The 18883-nt window shown below is 47.6% G+C and overlaps 2 protein-coding genes across 2 annotated transcripts; both read left to right on the top strand.

Moving 5' to 3' along the window:
* Positions 1 to 5711: 5711 nt before the first annotated feature.
* Positions 5712 to 6656, top strand: LOC117042053 (olfactory receptor 2G3-like). The gene has a single exon (XM_033141512.1). It carries the CDS (start codon positions 5712 to 5714, stop codon positions 6654 to 6656), a length of 945 nt encoding a protein of 314 aa, XP_032997403.1.
* Positions 6657 to 11312: 4656 nt separating this feature from the next.
* Positions 11313 to 12464, top strand: LOC117042048 (carbohydrate sulfotransferase 5-like). The gene has a single exon (XM_033141504.1). It carries the CDS (start codon positions 11313 to 11315, stop codon positions 12462 to 12464), a length of 1152 nt encoding a protein of 383 aa, XP_032997395.1.
* The last annotated feature ends 6419 nt before the right edge of the window (positions 12465 to 18883 follow it).

Genomic DNA, 18883 nt, shown 5'->3' with positions numbered 1-18883 from the left:
AGAATTAAAACCTATCTATTAAAAATTAACGTATCTCTTAAAGGTAACAATTAATGCACTTAATTCTTAGAGAGCTATGCTCTGCAAGGCTGCAAATGCTAGGCCCAGCCTATGCCTGGGCACTTCTGAAGGCATTCAAGGGGGAAATCTTCAGAACATTGCACATAACTCCTTGTGGTACAACGGTCTTCTGAATATGTCTCAATGCAGTTGGCATAAAGCAAGTCCGATAAATCCTGGAACAAAGCGTTGGAGCTGTATGCCTTTCCAGATGCCTCTTTTTATTTCACATCCATAACTGTTTGTGCTCCGGATGCTATGAGCAAGGGTTATGTGCAATTCATGGGCGTAGCTGGGGGGGGGGGAATAGGGGGCAGCTGTGTCCCGAAATGAAGTGAATAAATAAATAAAACTAACTGATCAATCAGGTCACAGATAACTCCGTTCCCCCCCCCCCAACTTAAAACCTTTCTATGCCCGTGGTGCAATCTCACTTTCAATATTGCTTGTACCTTCAACAGTTCTGGGATAAGTCACACTGCTTCATCCCCATTCAGATCCCATAACTTCCTGCCACAATCCCGTAACTTTTTAAAGCACAAATGTTTTAGGGTGGATGTAGGTGTCTCCAAACAGTAATCTGGAGTATTCGGGAAAATCAATGTCTTCCAGCAACTTTTAAAGTTTACTTATTGCTTGAGGATTTAAATACTGGAATGGCACTCCTCCACTGCCCTTTGCCCTTAAAGGGTTAAGCAGCTCTTCTCCTCCCATCCCTTCTCTGGTGCAAGTCAACTCCTCCTGAGGATGCTGTGCAAGGGAGGAGGAGGATGGGGAGCCTTTGGGGCTTCCTTGCTCATTATAATGTGTATTTTCTCACTCTAATAATTCAGTCTGAGCTCTGGTCTTTCTGGGGCACCCATGACAGGAGAGCTGCTGAAAAGCAGGAAGAGACATTACTGCCCTTCTCCGTGACGTCATAATAAAATCATCTCTCCTGACCCCACCAGGCCCCTTTTGAGTTAGAGAAATCATGCTAGTGTGCCCATGCAGGTGGGCAGATGCATGTAGGTACTTTTGAAGACAATGCTGAGCCAGAGGAGCCAAGGCGCTGGGCTGAATTAGGAAGGCCAACCAGGGTAAGAGCTGGCGAGGGAGCTCTCCTTCCCTCCCTCCGCCCCGCCATCATTGACCATTATGAAGCTGGCTCAAAATGCATGGCATTTCGACTCTCTGCCTTCAGTTCCATTCTTCATCTGCTTCAGCTCTTTCTGTACATAACACAGAGGTGTCAAGCAGCATTCCCTGGCATGGGGCTTTCCAGATGTTCCCATCAGCCCAGCTGACATGGCCAATAGTCAGGGAGGATGGGATTGTTACGTTTATTCGCAAGAGTAGTAGTCTTGAAACATCTGGAGGGCACCAGGTTGAGGACAGAATGTGTAAAAAAGGCTATGTGTTGAATGCTGTGATTTTCTTTCCAAATCTAAACTAGATCCACTCCTCCCTCCCTCTCTCCATCATCTGCCATAGCATCTTCCTCAAAGCCTTCCCTTTCCCACTGTTCCACACTGCTTTAATTCTCTGCCCCCCTCTCTCCATCTCTTTGCCTCTATCCATCTACACAGTCTCCTCCTTTGCTTGGCTCCCCCTCACTTGGTTGTCTCCCACAGTCTTTGTCTTTTCTCTCTGCCCCTCTCCTTCTAGGCACACAAGGAAGGCTGTAGCTCAGTGGCAGAACATCTGCTCTGCGTACAGGTGCAATTGCTGGCATCTCCATGAAGGGCTTGGAGAGACCCATGCTTGCAACCTTGGGCAGCTGCTGCCATCAGTATAAACCAATGTCCTTCAAGCTTGGGTCCCCAGGTGTTGTTGGATTGCAAGTGCCACCATCAGCCAAGGTGGCTGGGGATGGTGGAAGTTGAGGTCCAACAACATCTGGGGATGCAAGGTAGAAGAACATGGTACAATACTGAGATAGATAGACTAATGCTCTAACTTGGTGCAAGGCAGCTTTCTATCTTCGTCCATAGGCACACCTAAGATACCTCTGGTATCTTCCTCACTGTAGCCTCATGACTGCATGAACCTATGGACTGCAGAATCATGCAATCTTTGAATTGTAGAGCTGGAAGGGACTCTGAGGATCATCTAGTAGTCCAATCTCCTGCAAGGCAGGAATATGCAGCTGCTCCATACAGGGATCAAACCTGCAACCTTGGTATTATCAGCACCACACTCTAACCAACTGAGCTATCCAGGCTGACCTGAGAGTTCTACCCAGAGTTAGTCCAGTGAGAACTTCATTCGCCCAGGGTTGAGCCACCAGCTCCCTGAACAAAGGCTCTCCTATCAGACCAAGAGACAAAACTATGGACCACTCCATGGAACCACTTCTGCTCACAGGAGGCAGTGATGGCCACCAACTTGGATGGCTTTAAAAGAGGATTAGACAAATCTATAGAGGACAAGACTACCAATGGCTATGTTTTACCACTACTATAAGGGGCATTATGCTTCTGGATACCAGTTGCTGGGAATCACAGGAGGACAGAGTGCTGTTGTGCTGACTTCTTCTTGTGGGTTTCCCACAGGAAATCTGGTCAACCACTGTGCGAACAGGACGCTGGACTGGATGGGCCATTGGTTTGACCCGGCAGGGCTCCTCTTCTTAAGTTCTTGTTAATTTTATTTATTGCAAATGGCTTGGGTTTCCATGCTTCAATCGTTCCCCCACCCAGACTACCTCGGAGATCTCAGAATGCAGTGCAGGCTACTCACATTTTAAAGAAATAAAATGATACCCGTAGCCCACATGCAAAACTAAGCTGGACACAATGGATCTGCTTCTCACTGAGACAGAGGAGAGGTAGTGTGAGGAACGTCTTGAGAAAGAAAGAAAGAAAGGGGCTGTGAATTATAGAATTAAAGAGATTAGCAGAGATGAAATATTCAAAAGACATTTTTCCATTCATGGGATGTGGCACTTTTCATGATACCCTGGTGTGCATTTTGCTGTGCTTTGCTTTCCTCCCTAAAGTTTCTTACCGAGTTACCGTCACACTTTTGAGACATGTGCTCGGAAATGAATAGGGGAAAAAATGCGTCAGAAGAAGGTAGTTTGAAAATGCAGGTGGGGAGCAGATTGAATATCTTTATTGCAACTTTCTCCCTCATTTTTTTTAAAAAAAAACAGCTTTAGTGTTTCTGTTGCTTGAGTTTGCAGCTAATGCGTAGTTAGGTCAATAATAATATTTCAAGTTTTTTTTCTAAACTAAAAGGAATCCAAACTCTTAGATTTTCCTAGTCTAGAAGAGCTTCAAACTCAGTAACTTTCTAACGATGAATTTGTTGACCCATTTGTGATATCCAGCCTCAATCTGGAAGCACCTGCAAGTGTGGGGGGGCTGGAGAACCAGGAGAGGGGCTGAGCTGCCGATGCCAAAAGAAACAGGGGAACAATAAAATGGCAACTAATGATCAAGAAGAAATGAGTTGGCTTCGCAGGTCATCAGACCGCTAAATGAGGCTGGATGTTAAGGAAACCACTGCAACAATAAAAGGTGGGGAAAGCATATAATCCAGTGCCATGAGAAGTGAAAATTTCACCCCATTCCTTGTGATTGCTCAGTTCTGGGGTAGGGGAGACTTTTCACCCAAAGACATATTCCTTCTGGCAACCTTCTGAGAACCACTTGTCAGTGGGAGGGGCCAAGTACAAAAGTGGGTGGAACAGCAAATGTAAGCTTTACTTTCATACGTTAGGCTAGTTTCTACACACACAGTACACACCCTACCCTCAAGCAAGAGACAGTAGCAGGATTCAAGAGCAGATTCCAGCCAGTGAGAAACACTGGGGGGGGGGGGGGCGCAAAGCAGAGACAGTGGGGAGAGCTCTAAGAGACCTGGAAGGCTGCATTTCACTGCTGGGCGTGAGGTTCCCCAACCCTGGTTTAGTTGGTCAGATGGGGCTCAGCTTCACGGCTGCAAATATAAAGTGGGTTCTCCTTCATGGAGAGCACGTGTTGCGGTGGGGGCCAGCAAGTCACCCCTCTGTTGCTGGGCAGGATTGTATAGATGGCCACTGCTGTGATTGGGGTCTGGGTGTCATTGAGGAGATTTCTATGTTGCAATTGTTGATGGACAGCCCAGTGATTATATATTGCTTGGCTCGCAGCGTGATATACCTCTTTGCTGCATGCATCGGATCACCTGCCCCCCTCCCTATTATTAGGCCTCTGCGTATGACCTTGCTATGCCTTTTATGGGGTCGTCTGCTTTTGGGGCAGGGGCCTGGTAGAAATTTTTTCCATTTGACTGATTGGCTGGTGCCATTGGTTTTCGCCTACTGCGTAGCAATTAGTCACAACTTGTAAGGTTGGCGGTTAGGCATTGGTTATTAATTGGTTGGTGGAGGGGCAGGGTTGGCTGTGGCTGTCCCTTCAATGCTATTGCTGCGCTGGGAATTCCATTAAAGGAATCCAGGGGCTCGCCATGCTTGTCCGTATCCCCCGGTATGCAGCTTTTTATATATTTTTTTATATATTTTTGCAGCTTTTTTATATATGTCTAGATTCAGCCATGGTCTCATCTTACTCTTACCTCTGGATTTCCCCCCCCCCCCCGGTAATACACAAACATAGCTATCCTCAACTATATATTATGCACTATAAGCAGGGGTCAGCAAACTTTTTCAGCAGGGGGCCGGTCCACCATCCCTCAGACCTTGTGGGGGGCCGGACTATATTGGGGGGGGGTGAATGAATTCCTATGCCCCCAAAATAACCCAGAGATGCATTTTAAATAAAAGGACACATTCTACTCATGTAAAAACACCAGGCAGGCCCCACAAATAACCCAGAGATGCATTTTAAATAAAAGGACACATTCTACTCATGTAAAAACACACTGGTTCCCGGACCATCCACGGGCTGGATTTAGGAGGCGATTGGGCCAGATCCGGCCCACGGGCCTTATTTTGCCTACCTATGCACTGTAGCATGGACTTGTCTTCTGTAACCCTTGAGGATATAGTTCATCCCATAGCTATGGTCTGGGTAGGAAAACCAGTCAGAAGAGCTAAGGAATCACCTCGGGGTCAAGTGTGGGATTTCTCCCCATGCATTACTATAGCAAGGTGTGATGTATTAAAGCAGGTGAATCATTGGTCCTGCAGATGGTGCTGAACTAAAGCTCACATCGCCCATAACTATAGGCCATTCTTGCAGGGGCTAACAGGAGCTATAGCTTGACAACATCTAGAGGACCACAGTTAAGCTATGTGGAAATAAGAATGTTTTCTTGTTGTACACATGGTTTCTGGTTCATATTCATAGATTCAGCAGTTGTTTGATAGAGGTGGCACTTACTAGAGATTGGACATAGAATATGGTAGGGTTGCCACATGTTTAAATTTCCCGGCCATACACAGAATCCCTCAGTCAGAAGTAGTGTCCGGACAAAATGTTTGGGAAACCCATGTCAGCAGTGTCGTTTTTGCCGATCTCCCTTAAAAATAGCTCAAAAATATCAAACGAAGCTCAACAACATTGCCAAAAAAAGCAACCCTAGAATAGAATGTGGAGATCTATTTTCTTTTCATGTATAGGAATCATTGGGTGATCATAGTCTTAGAACGATACCATTATTCTTTTTGTGTCAGCTGTTTATACTAGCTCCGTTTTGAACTTCTGTTTTCCTTTTTCCAGATAATGTACAGGAAAGCAGTATGGGAAGAAGGTAATCAGAGCTACCAAGGAGAATTCATTTTATTGGGAGTGGCTGACCATCCACGCTTGGAGATGTTGCTCTTTGCCATTATCCTGCCCTGCTACATGATGGCCTTGCTGGGCAACACAACCATCATTGTGGTGTTGCGGCTGGACCCCCGTCTCCACACCCCCATGTATTTCTTCCTCAGCAACCTCTCCTTCCTTGATCTTTGCTTCACCACCAGTGTGGGCCCTCAGATCCTGGTAAACTTCTGGAGGAAAAGCAAGACCATCAGTTACGGTGCCTGCGTGGCTCAGCTCTACATCTTCCATGCTCTCGGCGCCACAGAATGTATTCTTTTGGTTGTCATGGCCTACGACCGCTATGCTGCCATCTGCCACCCGCTGCGCTATGCTGCCCTTATGAGCCAATCCCTATGCTTCAAAATGGCTGCCGTCTCCTGGATTAGTGGCCTTACCACCTCACTGGTGGAGTCAGTGATGACTCTTCGCCTCCCTTGGTGTGGACAAAACCGGGTGGATCATTTCTTCTGTGAGGTGCCAGCCTTAATCAAATTGGCCTGTGTTGACACCTCACTGAATGAGGCTGTGCTCTTTGGTTCCAGTGTAGCGTTCCTTGTAGTACCACTAGGCCTCATTATGGTCTCATACGGCCACATTGCAGTTGCCACGCTCGCAATCCACTCAGCTGAGGGCAAGCGAAAGGCTTTAAACACCTGTGCCTCCCATTTGATTGTGGTGTCCCTGTTTTTTGGGGCAACCATAGTCACCTACCTCCAGCCCCCGTCCAACAACGCCCATGACCAAGCCAAGGTGGCCTCCCTTTTCTATACATTTGTCACCACTATGCTCAATCCACTAATTTATACCCTGAGGAACAAAGAGGTGCACAAAGCTCTAAGAAGACTGACGAAGAGGAATTAAGCCTGGAGAAGAGAAGGTTAAGGGGTGATATGATAGCCATGTTCAAATATATAAAAGGATGTCATGTAGAGGAGGGAGAAAGGTTGTTTTCTGCTGCTCCAGAGAAGCGGACACAGGGCAATGGATTCAAACTACAAGAAAGAAGATTCCACCTAAACATTAGGAAGAACTTCCTGACAGCAAGAGCTGTTTGACATTGGAATTTGCTGCCCAGGAGTGTGGTGGAGTCTCCTTCTTTGGAGGTCTTTAAGTGGAGGCTTGACAGCCATCTGTCAGGAATGCTTTGATGGTGTTTCCTGCTTGGCAGGGGGTTGGACTGGATGGCCCTTGTGGTCTCTGATGAAGAAGAATTAAGCCCAATGTCTCCCAGCTTTATTCAGAGGCTCCACAATATATTTTAATAATAATAAAAACCCTTCAACGATCACTTCTATGACAGTAACGGCTTACACAAAGCTTCTTTTTTTGTCATCGCCCACACAATAATCCAACAAACTAGCCTATATTGAGAATTATTAATGTCGCAGCACCTAGGAGGCATCATAGAACAAACTAAAGCAGAATAAATCCGCCACTAATGCACAATTATTGTGTCAGGAACGTGTTGAAGAACAATAGAAAATAACTGGAAGGGCTCTGAGTAGCAGGATCAACACAAGTGGGGGGGAGTGAACAACACAAGTAGGGGGAGTCGTATGCATTGCAAGGAGACAAGCAATGGAGGGGGGGAACCCTGATGCGAATCATCTCCTAATGCAATGGTTTTCAACCAGTGTGCCGTGACACCTGGGACTGCCTTGAATGATGGTCAGGGTTTCCACGGGCAACATTGGCTTCTGTCTCTCTTTCCTTTCCTCCCTCCTCTGGTGCCCTCTCGCTTCTCTGCCTCTCAAAGACTTGCACAGCTGTTTATTGCAACAGCCCTGGCTACAAGCTACCTGGCGAATGGTGCCTCTGGGAGGCACCTCTCTTGGGGGGGGGCAGCTCAGAAACTGGGGCGGCGGCAGCGGCTGCCCATAGAGGGGAAAGGCGAGGAGGCTGAGGGAGCCCTCCACAAAGGAGGGTGTTTGAAAAAGGGTGAAAGGCTGACAGCTTGGCAGGCAAGCGGTGACATAACTGGGCTGCTGAGCCCCACGGGGGTGTAGTAGTCGGTCAAGGGAGCCAGGGACTCAAAAAGGTTAAAAACCTCTGTCCTAGTGAATTTTGTGACTGAGTGGCGACATGAACCCAGATTCCCTTGGACAAAATCCTGTTCTCTAAGTGCTACACCTCTCCGCGTTTCCAATCAGCAATTTGGACTGCTCTGAATATTAATAAGCAATAAAACAAATTTATTCAAGGAACTTCCTAAGTGTCCACATTGCTTGTTGTTCCAGAGTCCGGAAGGAAGACCCAGAATGGATTTGGAAGGCACATGGGGAAGTGTGGGTTAACACTTGCTTTGACACAGCATCATCCGACCTCCCGGCAAACAAATCAGGATGAATGCTCACTAAATAGCCAACATGGTCTAATCCCCCTGCAAATAAATCAGGATGAAGGCTCAACAAAACAAGCCATTTATAAGTGCCTTGACTTCCATCTGCCAGGTTTCTTCCCCCCCCCCTTCCCCAGGTTTGAGGAGGTGCATTTAAATACTGTATCTCCAGTTGCTCCTTAGGAAACACAAACACAGAGGCCACAGTCTCGGGACCCCAGGCATATCATTAGCTGCCAAAAGCCCAAGGGTGTAAAATGATTTTAAGTATGGCGCCTAAAAGACTGTAGGCTACTCAGGAGGTGGCGGCCTCTCCTTCCTTGGAGGATTTAAAGTGGAGGTTTGATGGACACCTGTCATGGATGCTTTGGTTGAGATTCCTGCATTCCAAGAGGGTTAGACTAAGATGACCCTCAGAGTTCCTTCCAACTGCATAATTCTATGATTCTGTGGCATGTGGGCCCTTAATGAACGTGGCCTTCAACAAGTGTGTGTGTTGGGGGGGGGGAGATAGAGATTGCACATTCCTGACCTCTTTTACTTCCCTAATCTAAACAGCTCTATGGACTAAAAAGACTGGTATCTGCAGCATCAACAATGGCGATTTAGGCTATGGAAACAGCACAACAGGAAGGAGTTAACAAACATACCCCCAATGTCTCTTCTCCTATTAAATTAATTTCTGAGGTGTTGCCAGTCCAATGACAGGTCTCCAGAGCCATGTCTGTTTAGGCTATCTCTGTCTATAGAGAAGATTGAACAAGCTGGGAGTGAAGTGCCATCCAAGGGATTCTGTTCCCTACTGGAAGCCATCATTGCACCCCACCATTCCTCATTAAGTGCCACCATGTGGCACAGCGGGCCTTGTTAGTGTCTCTCTGCTGGGGATGGCAACACAGGAGAGCCCTGTTTCTTCTTAACGGAGACTGTAAACAAGCATTCGGTTCTTTAGTATGTGGGAGTTTCTTGATGAGCCCCAAAGGGAGAGCTAAGGAGTCACAAAGTCAGAGAATGTTGCAGCAAAGTTTCAGGGAATCCATAGGGGAGATGGCACTTCTACAGGTATCCAGAAAAACTCGAGAACCTTCAGTGACTGCATGGAGCGATGGAGAAAATGTCCCCTGATAATGCAGCTCTTAAGTAGGGGCGGGGAGAACCTCAGGTTCAGGTGCTGAATAATAGATAGCAATTGTATTCGCTTGATTGATTTCCATTCTGGATATGGGACTGCATCAGCAGTTTCCTGTTTCTCTTCTCGTTGGACACCCCTAGCTGCAACCACCTAGAATGGCCAGATGCGAAAGAGAGAACTGCGCTCTTGCACCTTTAATAATCTTCTGCACAACTATTAAAGGTGCAGGAGCCCCTTGTCCTCTTTTGCACCTGGATACCTTAGACGCGGGTAGCGCTGTGGGTTAAAGCACTGAGCCTAGGGCTTGCTGATCAGAAGGTTGGCAGTTCAAATCCCCGCGACAGGATGAGCTCCTGTTGTTCAGTCCCAGCTCCTGCCAACCTACCAGTTTGAAAGCATGTCATAGTGCAAGTAGATAAATAGGTACCGCTCCGGCAGGAAGGTAAACGGTGTTTCCATGCGCTGCTCTGGTTCACCAGAAGCAGCTTAGTCATGCTGGCCACATGACCCAGAAGCTGTACGCCGGCTCCCTCAGCCAGTAACGTGAGATGAGCGCCGCAACCCCAGAGTAGGTCTCGACTGGACCTAATGGTCAGGGGTCCCTTTACCTTTACCTTTACCTTAGACTGAGAGCATGTAGAGGATGGGCAGGAAAGATCAATATCAAACTGTTCCTATAACCCATGGCCCTCTAGATATTAGAAACCAAGCTACTTCCTATTATGGGTGACACTGATAGGTTTTTTTGTTTTGTTTTTGTAGCTGTTCCAGACAGATGCATTGTTTTGAAGTTGCCCAGAGCATCGTTGTTTGTTTTTCCTGCATGGCCCCAGATTATCATTTTCCTTCAGGGCTGAGCACACCCTTTGAGCACACAGAGAGGGAGAGAAAAAAGCAATAGTCCTCTTCAAGGGGAGCTTCATTCTTCAAACAGGAACGAAAGCCATCTGAGAGAGGTAGAGGCAGCTGCAACAGAAGGTAAAACTGGCTCCCTTATCTATCCCAGGAAAAGTAGAGAGAGACCTTTAGTCGTTGCTGCACTATTTTAGGTGGTGGTGGGGGGGGGACTCAAAAGTCTAAGTAGGAGAGAGACGAGATCATGCAGATCCTGTTTTTGATAATAAAGAGTAAATTCCAACATGCTCAGTGTGGTTTACTGCTGACACTGTTAGAAGGAGAGAACACAGGAAGAGACATGTAGATATCCAAAGGGTAGCACGAAAACCATCTCATTCTCCTATTCTGGTCTGGTATGCACTGATAATGTTATTTTTAAATGTCCCCTAGGGACAAAAGTGAGATGTGGCCAGATAAATCATTTCAATGTATCTGTCACTGGGCATAAATGTGTCGATTAGTAAACCCTCCCAGCTCAAAATGGAGAGAGAAACCTTCTTCTTCTTCTTCTTCTTCTTCTTCTTCTTCTTCTTCTTCTTCTTCTTCTTCTTCTTCTTTGGCGATCACTTTTAGCCAAGTAAGATTGTCTTCCATAAACACAGTTTTAACAATGAGTCCGTAAGTGACTGTGCAGGACAATTCTGGATCCACACGTCCTTCCACAGTGGAGACATAGGTTTCCGGGCGGAAGTTGATCATGGTAAGGGTATGCTAAGCATGCCTTCCTCTTAGCACGTTTCACCTTTTCGTCCTGAGTTTGAGCATCTTCAAAGCCCATGACACCTTTGGTAAAGGTTGTTCTCCAATTGGAGCGCTCGCAGGCCGGTGTTTCCCAGTTGTCGGTGTTTATAGTACATTTTTAAAGATATGCCTTGAGAGAGTCTTTAAACCTCTTTTGTTGACCTAAACAGAAGGGGGGACCCCAAAGCAGTCCAATGGAAACTGAGCATGCTCAGTGTGCATGGAATGCTGGTTGGCTGACAGAGGAGGGGAAAGAGGAAAATTGGGGAGGGGTGAGCGAAATCAATTGCCTGGATCCCCCAAACGCAAAGCACTCCACACTGCAACATTTTGTTCCAAGCCTCCCCTTCATATGTCTCTAACTCTTGTTCCACCTCTCACCTGCAGGTCCCTCTCTTCCACCGGAAAAATGCTCATCAGATTCAATACAGTCCTGCTTCTCATTGTCTCGGCACTGCTCCTCCTCCTCCTCCTCTTGTTCTCATCCTGGAGAAGGCTCGAGCCCCAGGAAGGAGTCTCGGCTCCCACCAAGACCCATGTGCTGATCCTTTCCAGCTGGCGCTCTGGCTCGACCTTCGCAGGGCAGCTCTTCAGCCAGAACCCGTCGGTCTTCTACATGATGGAGCCAGCCAAGCACGTGTGGCATCGCATGCCCTGGGGCAGCCCCGAACTCCTCCAGGGGGCCCTGAGGGACTTGCTGCGCTCCGTCTTCCTCTGCGACATGGGGGCCCTCTGTGCCTACATCGAGGACCCCAGCATGGTCTACCAGCTCTTCATGTGGTCCATGAGCAGGGCGCTCTGCTCCCCTCCGGCCTGTGAGGCCTTCCAACGCTCCGACATCATCGGGGTGAAGGAGTGCGAGGCCCGTTGCGGCCAAACGCCCTTTGAGAAGATTTCCGAGGCCTGTGCCACCTACAGCCACGTGGTGGTGAAATCCGTCCGCTTCTTCCAGATGGAAGCGCTTTACCCACTCCTGGCAGATCCCTCCCTCCGTCTCCGGGTGATCCACTTGGTCAGGGACCCCCGCGCCGTGTACGCATCGCGACAGGCCGTGTCTCTTCACCCCGATGACCTGGTCATCGGCAACGGCATCAACAGCACTCCCAGCACCCTCGGAGTCATGCATAGGGTCTGCCTCGCCCAGGCCGAAATGTACCTCACGGCCTCGTACCGCATGCCTCCGGCCTTGAGGGGGCGATACCTCCTGACGCGGTATGAAGACCTGGTGAGGGACCCGCTGGAGCACCTGGCCAAGTGGTACCAGTTCACCGGCCTGACTTCCTCCCGTAGGCTTGAGTCCTGGGTCTACAACATAACTCACTGGCCCACCGCCAACAGTGACTGGAAGCCTGGCATATCCAGTGTGGACCCCTTGGAGATACAGAAAAATGCCAAGGTGGCTTCCCAAGCTTGGAGGAAGCACCTCAGCTTCCAGGAGGTGCAAGACGTTCAAAGCATCTGCAAGGAAGCCATGGAAGTCTTTGGCTACAAGCCAGCTGCATCAGAGGAGGAGCAGAGAGATTTGACAAAAGACCTTGTCCTTCCCAGGAAAAAAAATTAAGTCCCATGCAGATGGGCTATAATGCAAGAGAGAAGATGAAGGATGAAATGGAACCCCATAGCCACAGCCTCACCTTACACTGGGGGCGGCGGGGGGTGGTGGTCTCTGGAGATATTTGCCCAAAGAATGTCCACTATATTCTACAATGGTAATGTGCTGCAATCTGTCCTCCAATTTCCTCTGAAGTTTTATTCCTCTGTGAAAGAGGTCCAGAGGAGGGCAACCAAAATGGTCAAAGGCCTGGAAACGATGCCTTATGAGGAACGGCTTAGGAAGCTGGGTATGTTTAGCCCGGAGAAGAGAAGGTTAAGGGGTGCTATGATAGCCATGTTCAAATATATAAAAAGGATGTCATATAGAGGAGGGTGAAAGGTTGTTTTCTGCTGCTCCAGAGAAGCGGACACGGGGCAGGCAGTCTTCTGTCTTGCTGAGTTAGTTTTTAAATCAATTATTTCAGAAGGTCTAGTCCCTAAAAAAAGCTCAACAACTAAAAACGAACCGAACCCCTAAAAAACGGGAGTAGATCACTGCCAGATTTTAATTCTGAAAGTAGATCACAGTTGGCCACCCCTGGTATAAGACATGTAACTAGAATAATTTTTTTAAAAAAAATTCAAGCAAATAATTGTAATAACTACCGTTTCATTCGCCTTTCCGTGCTGAAATGTCACAACCTGAACGACCATGGCTTGCCCCCCCCCCCCTAGTTTTGATCCTGGGTACGCCCCTGCTTAAACCAATGCTGCTTTAGGAAGCCTGCCAGGGAAAGCATAGTCACGGGTAGTTTGGCTGCTCTCTCTTGACATTGAACGGGTTCCAAAACTGAAGCAGGCACTCTGAAACAGGAGAGTCTCCCTTGCGTATACACACAACTGAAGAACCACATTTGAGTGCCTTCCAGAACATCACCCGCAGCCTCCATGTTCAGGTTTCTGCCACATTGTGGTGGGCTACTTTAATCTGAAGCTTTTCCCGGCATGAGAACGAGGGGTGGGGGTGGGGAACCTTATATTTGGCCCCCTCTGCTTCTCTGTCTGGCCCTTAGGACTCTCCCCAGGGCACGCCCTCCTGAGCCACACCCTTCTCCCGCTTCCTTTAATGGCTTTGCCTGGTTGGAATGAGTCCTTGAACCCTGCTCGTGCTTCCTGCTTGCCTGATGGAAAACAGAGAGGGGTGTTTGACCATGAAGGAAGTTGCTTCCTGTACAAAGGACAAAAATAACATCCATCGCACCCCCCACTTTGGCATTTGGCCCTGCCCACAAGCTGGCATGTGGTCCCCCCCCCCGAAGGTTCCTCCAAAGGGATTGCAGATATTTATAGAATTACTGTTGTAACATGGGAATCGTGATTCAGCAAGTGATTTCAGCTCTGACATAGCAGGCAGGAGACAGCTTCTTCATGTAACACTCTTTATTCCGACAAACAAGACTGGGGAACTGAGGAGAGGGATGCCACTTTTATAGGGAAAGAAAGACTGGCTAGAAAGGATACATTTTGGAGGGAACAATCTCAAGCAGTCACAAAGCTGCCTTTTGGTGGGAACCAATAAGACTGAGGATCCAAATGCAGCAACTTGAATGAACCAATAGTAGCTGTTCCTTCTGGAACAGGAAGGCAATTACTATCCCCTAATGTGAATACAGACAATAATAATACAGATATTATAACCCTTGAATCAATACACAACAATTACAGTGTTGGAAGAGGCCCCCCAGGGTCATCTAGTCCAGCCCCCTCCAACATTGCTGGGCTCCATCTGCCATCCACCCCAGCCAGCATGACCAATGGTCAGAGGTGATGGGAGTTGCCCAGCAACATCTGAAGGGCTACAGGGCCCTCTCACCCCCCTGCACAGGGAGGTCCCTCCCTTCCTTCATACCGCAATCATTCATCCATGAGCCTCTGCTTTAAAAGAACATAGAGACTTGCCCTGTTGGATCCAACCAAGACCCATCTGGCCAGCTGGAAGGTTCTGGGCATCCCCAAAGAGTGGTGTTCTTTGCTCCTAGCATGCAGGTTGGAGCTGTGGCCGACCAGATGTTGTCACACTACAACTCCTGTCACCCATGACAATGGGCTATGCTGGCTGGGGTTGATGGGAGTTGGAGCCCAAAAACATCTCAAAGGCTACAGACTAGGAACCATAGTTTACCCCTCTTAGGAACTGCAATTCCCAACAGCCCTAACAAACTACAGTTCCCATCAGAGCCGTCTTTCCCATTGGGTTTACTGGCGCGTTGCACCAGGGCGCCGGCCTCCCAGGGGCACCCCAGCAAGTGGGGGAGCTGCGCAGCTTTGCCAGCAGCCTCCCCTTTCCCTCCTGCACGCCCACCAGCTACGCCCCGTCAACCATATGGGTGGCGGGCATGCAGCTTGAATCCCAAGCCCCCACGGGAGGAGAGCGATCCCTGCAGAGGCTTGGGGAAAGGTCAACAACTCTGTGAAACGGGGGGTGGGGCGCCGGAGGAATCTTTGCACCACGGCACCGGATATGCTTAAGACGGCCCTGGTTCCCATAATTCTTTGGGAGAAGCCAGGCCCTTCAAATGTGCTTTAAATGTATGGTGGCGACATGACCATTACACATAAGAAACACCATCTTTTGTTGGCTGCGTAGGATTTTGAAGGAGTGGAGGAAGGAAGGAAGGCATTCTCTCTCCTGCACCCCTCCTCTGCCCAACAACCACAAATAGATTTATAAACCCATCTCTCCCCATCAACCCCTCCTTTGTTGTCTTTTCTCTAAACTAAAAAGCCCCACAGACAAAAGATGTTCCCGCCCATTGATCCAAAGGAAGTTTGTCAAACGGCTTTAAAAACAATATCCCCAGAACTGCAAAATGCACACAGTTAATCCATGTACATAGTTGACAAAGAACAATAGCTGAGATTAACCTTTTGGTTTCATGGGCCACTGCAAACTCTGGTATCGCTCTACGGGTTCACTGGGAAGAAGCCAGTCTGACTTTTCCATTGCAAAAGCTTCTGCTAGCAATCATCCGGCCAATTAAAAACGCCTGTCTTGTTAGAGGCTCTCTCCCATATCCGAGTAGAGAAACCTGTGCCAATTTTTGTTTTGCCTTTTAGAGAGAGGGTAAATTCACTGTGGCTGCATCCCTTGGGGGGCTCTGTGCGACCACACAAAAGGTCCCTCTGGTCAAGCAACAGCCTAACTTCCCACAATGAGTAACTAGATGCCTCTAGGAAGAAGAGTTTGGATTTGATATCCCGCTTTTCACTACCCTAAGGAGTCTCAAAGCGGCTAACCTTCTCCTTTCCCTTCCTCCCCCACAACAAACACTCTGTGAGGTGAGTGGGGCTGAGAGACTTCAAAGAAGTGTGACTAGCCCAAGGTCACCCAGCAGCTGCATGTGGAGGAGCGGAGACACAAACCCGGTTCCCCAGATTACAAGTCCACCACTGATAACCACTACACCACACTGGCTCAACAACTCCCTTCCCCATCCCCTGCCGCTGCCAGTAACCCCTCCCCCCCCCCGCCCACCCAGCTAGACATATGCCCGTTTGTTTCATATATAACGATGTTGGCTGATGTCCATTGAAACTGGTAGGGTGGTGGGGAGGGAGCCCAACAGTAGGTGGCGCCAGAGCCAATGACTACTAGATGGCAACTTTAAGTTCGCCATTGCAAAGAAGGACTGTTGCTACAAACAGGGATGCGGGTGGCGCTGCAGTGTAAACCACTGAGCCTCTTGGGCTTGCCGATCAGAAGGTCGGAGGTTTGAATCCCCATGACGGGGTGAGCTCCCGTTGCTCTATCCCAGCTCCTGCCTACCTAGCAGTTCAAAAGCACACCAATGCAAGTAGATAAATAGGTATCACTGTGGCTGGAAGGTAAATGGCATTTTCCATGAGCTCTGGTCTCCGTCATGTTGTTCCATTGCATCAGAAGCGGTTTAGTCCTGCTGGCCACATGACCCGGAAAGCTGTCTGTGGACAAACACCGGCTCTCTCGGCCTGAAAGCGAGATGAGTGCTGCAACCGCCTTTGACTGGACTTAACCATCTTGGAGTCCTTCGCCTTTTTTTTTTTTTTTTTTTTTTTTAACAAACAGAATATTTTAAGTTCAGCTGCAGATTTCCCTGCACCAGGCTCCTTCTCAACACATTACAGGCATACCTCATTTTAATGAACAGCCTCCATAGCTCAGTTGGAAGAGCATGAGACTTTTGATCTCAGGGTTGCAAGTTTAAGCCCCACGTGGGACAGACAGAAGATTCCTCCATTGCAAGAGGTTGGACCACATGGTCCCTTCCAGCTCTGTATGTTGGAAGCACTTTATTGCGCTTCGCAGATATTGCTTTTAAAAAACACACACAAAATTAAGGACTGGAGGAGTCAGCAGCCATCAACATCGAGCCAAGACAGCAAAAAGATTATGACTTGCTGAAGGCTCAGATGATGGCTAGCATTTTTAGCAATATAGTATTTTTTTTATTAAAGCATGTACATTTTTTAAAAAAAAAAAACACATGCTGTTGCACACTTAACAGACTACGGTATAGTGTAAACGTAACTTTTATATGCACTGGTGGGGGGGGAATTATGCACTTGGTTTATTGCAATATTTGCTTTATTGCGGTAGTCGGGAACGGAACCCCGCAATATCTCGGAGGTAGGCCTATATTTATAAAACATGACCAATGGACAGCAAGAACAATCTCTGTGCAACAAACATGCCATGGGCATAGCCAAAGGGGGAGTGGGGCAGCTGCCCCCCATCAAGTAAATCAATAAAGAATACTTAACTAACTGGGGTTCTGCTCACTTAACATAAAGCCTGCCCCTTAACATAAATCCTGGCTACGTCCATGAAACATGCCAAGCCCTAATTTGGTTTCACCCTGCTTCTTTTCTTATTCCTGAGCTGTCCTACTTTTCTAGTTATGGCCACATCTCACTTTTGTCCCTGGGGGACATTTAAAAATTTAGTTAATGGGGGGAGCGGTTCTGAGGAACCAAGTGAGAACCAAAACAAGGTCGTCCTTTGAAATTCACAGTTGCCTGAATTCTGTGACGCACTTCTCCAACTAACCAATGCTCACAAAAATGCTGATTATGTGGGGAGAGCGTGCATAAAAAAATGAATATTTTTGTAAAAATAAAAAAGCATACAAAATGTGTTATATTAGGGGGAACTGCTTGCAAAAAATAAATAAATCGCAAATTTGCTGCAAAGATGTGGAGAACTGAATTTAAGATTCGAAAAATGAGAAATGGAGAGGACCAAAATAGACATATCCTTCCATCTTTAGCTGCCCCCGTTTTGAGTGCTTGTGCTGGAATGAGTTTGAAATAATTTGATATTCCTTGCCTCCTGCTCTTTATTGCTGCATTTCTTATGTTAATATTGTACATGCTTTCCAGTGATTTTATGAAATATCATAAGCCACCTTGGGAAAATGTTGCATTTTGAAAAGGAAGCTGACAATAAATACATGAGCATGTTGATGTGAGATTACTGTTAATCTGATGCCATGCAGGGTTAAGTGTTGTATCTTTTGATTGTACTTGTCAGAGACTGACAGTGCAAAACTATGCATGTAACTGTGTTCTAGGGTCCCAGGTCTACATGATGGTGGTGACTCTAGGGCTTGTGGGACCGGTTTGATCCAGGGAAACCAAAGAAGGATGTGAAAAGCGCCAGAATGGCCAGTTGTAGCACTTTATTAAAGAAGGTGTCAACGTGCAACACACTCTGCAGAGCCTTGCTACCTTCGCAGACGCAGGTCGAAGACCACAGCCAATCTGGGCAGCTTCCAACATATATAAAAAACATGATAAAACATTTTTAATTTTTTTTTTAACTTTCCTATACGGGGCTGCCTTCAGATAACTCCGTACCATCCAATATTTCTCTGATGAAAATAGGGACGTCCTAAGGAAAAGTGGGACATTCTGGGATCAAATCAGAAACTTGGGATGGCTTCTGTAAATCCAGGATTGCCCCTGCCTGGAAAATAAATAATTAAAAATTTAATTTTGTTATTTATTTTGACCGCGTCAGACCAACAGGGCTCCCTACCTGAACCTAGAAAATAGGGAGGGTCTGCAGTTTGAGAGAAATTGTGGTCCTCTCTGAGACATGCCCTCTCTCGAATTTCAGAGTTCCTTATGCAGCAAAGGAGCAAGAAGGGACAAAGATGCCAGGGACAGTGGGAACCAGTGCCATCGGTAAAATTTGGAGGCTCGTGATGCGTGCCAGTAAATGTTTAGTATGCATGGGCATATTCACCATGCGCCCACAACTGGTTATAAAAACACAAGAGTTCTTCTAGGGACAATTGACGTTCTATGCAAGGAAGCTCTAGTTTGCAAATGATTATTCTGAACCGCCAGGGGGCGCAAGGGGCACACGGACGGAGACGCGACTGGAGGGAAAAACCAGCCCTTGAA

The sequence above is a fragment of the Lacerta agilis genome, chromosome 2 (assembly GCF_009819535.1).
Source record: "Lacerta agilis isolate rLacAgi1 chromosome 2, rLacAgi1.pri, whole genome shotgun sequence".
NCBI classification, from domain to species: domain Eukaryota; kingdom Metazoa; phylum Chordata; class Lepidosauria; order Squamata; family Lacertidae; genus Lacerta; species Lacerta agilis.
Note: the sequence above shows the minus strand (reverse complement) of the source record. Positions and strands in the feature narration are given on the sequence as shown.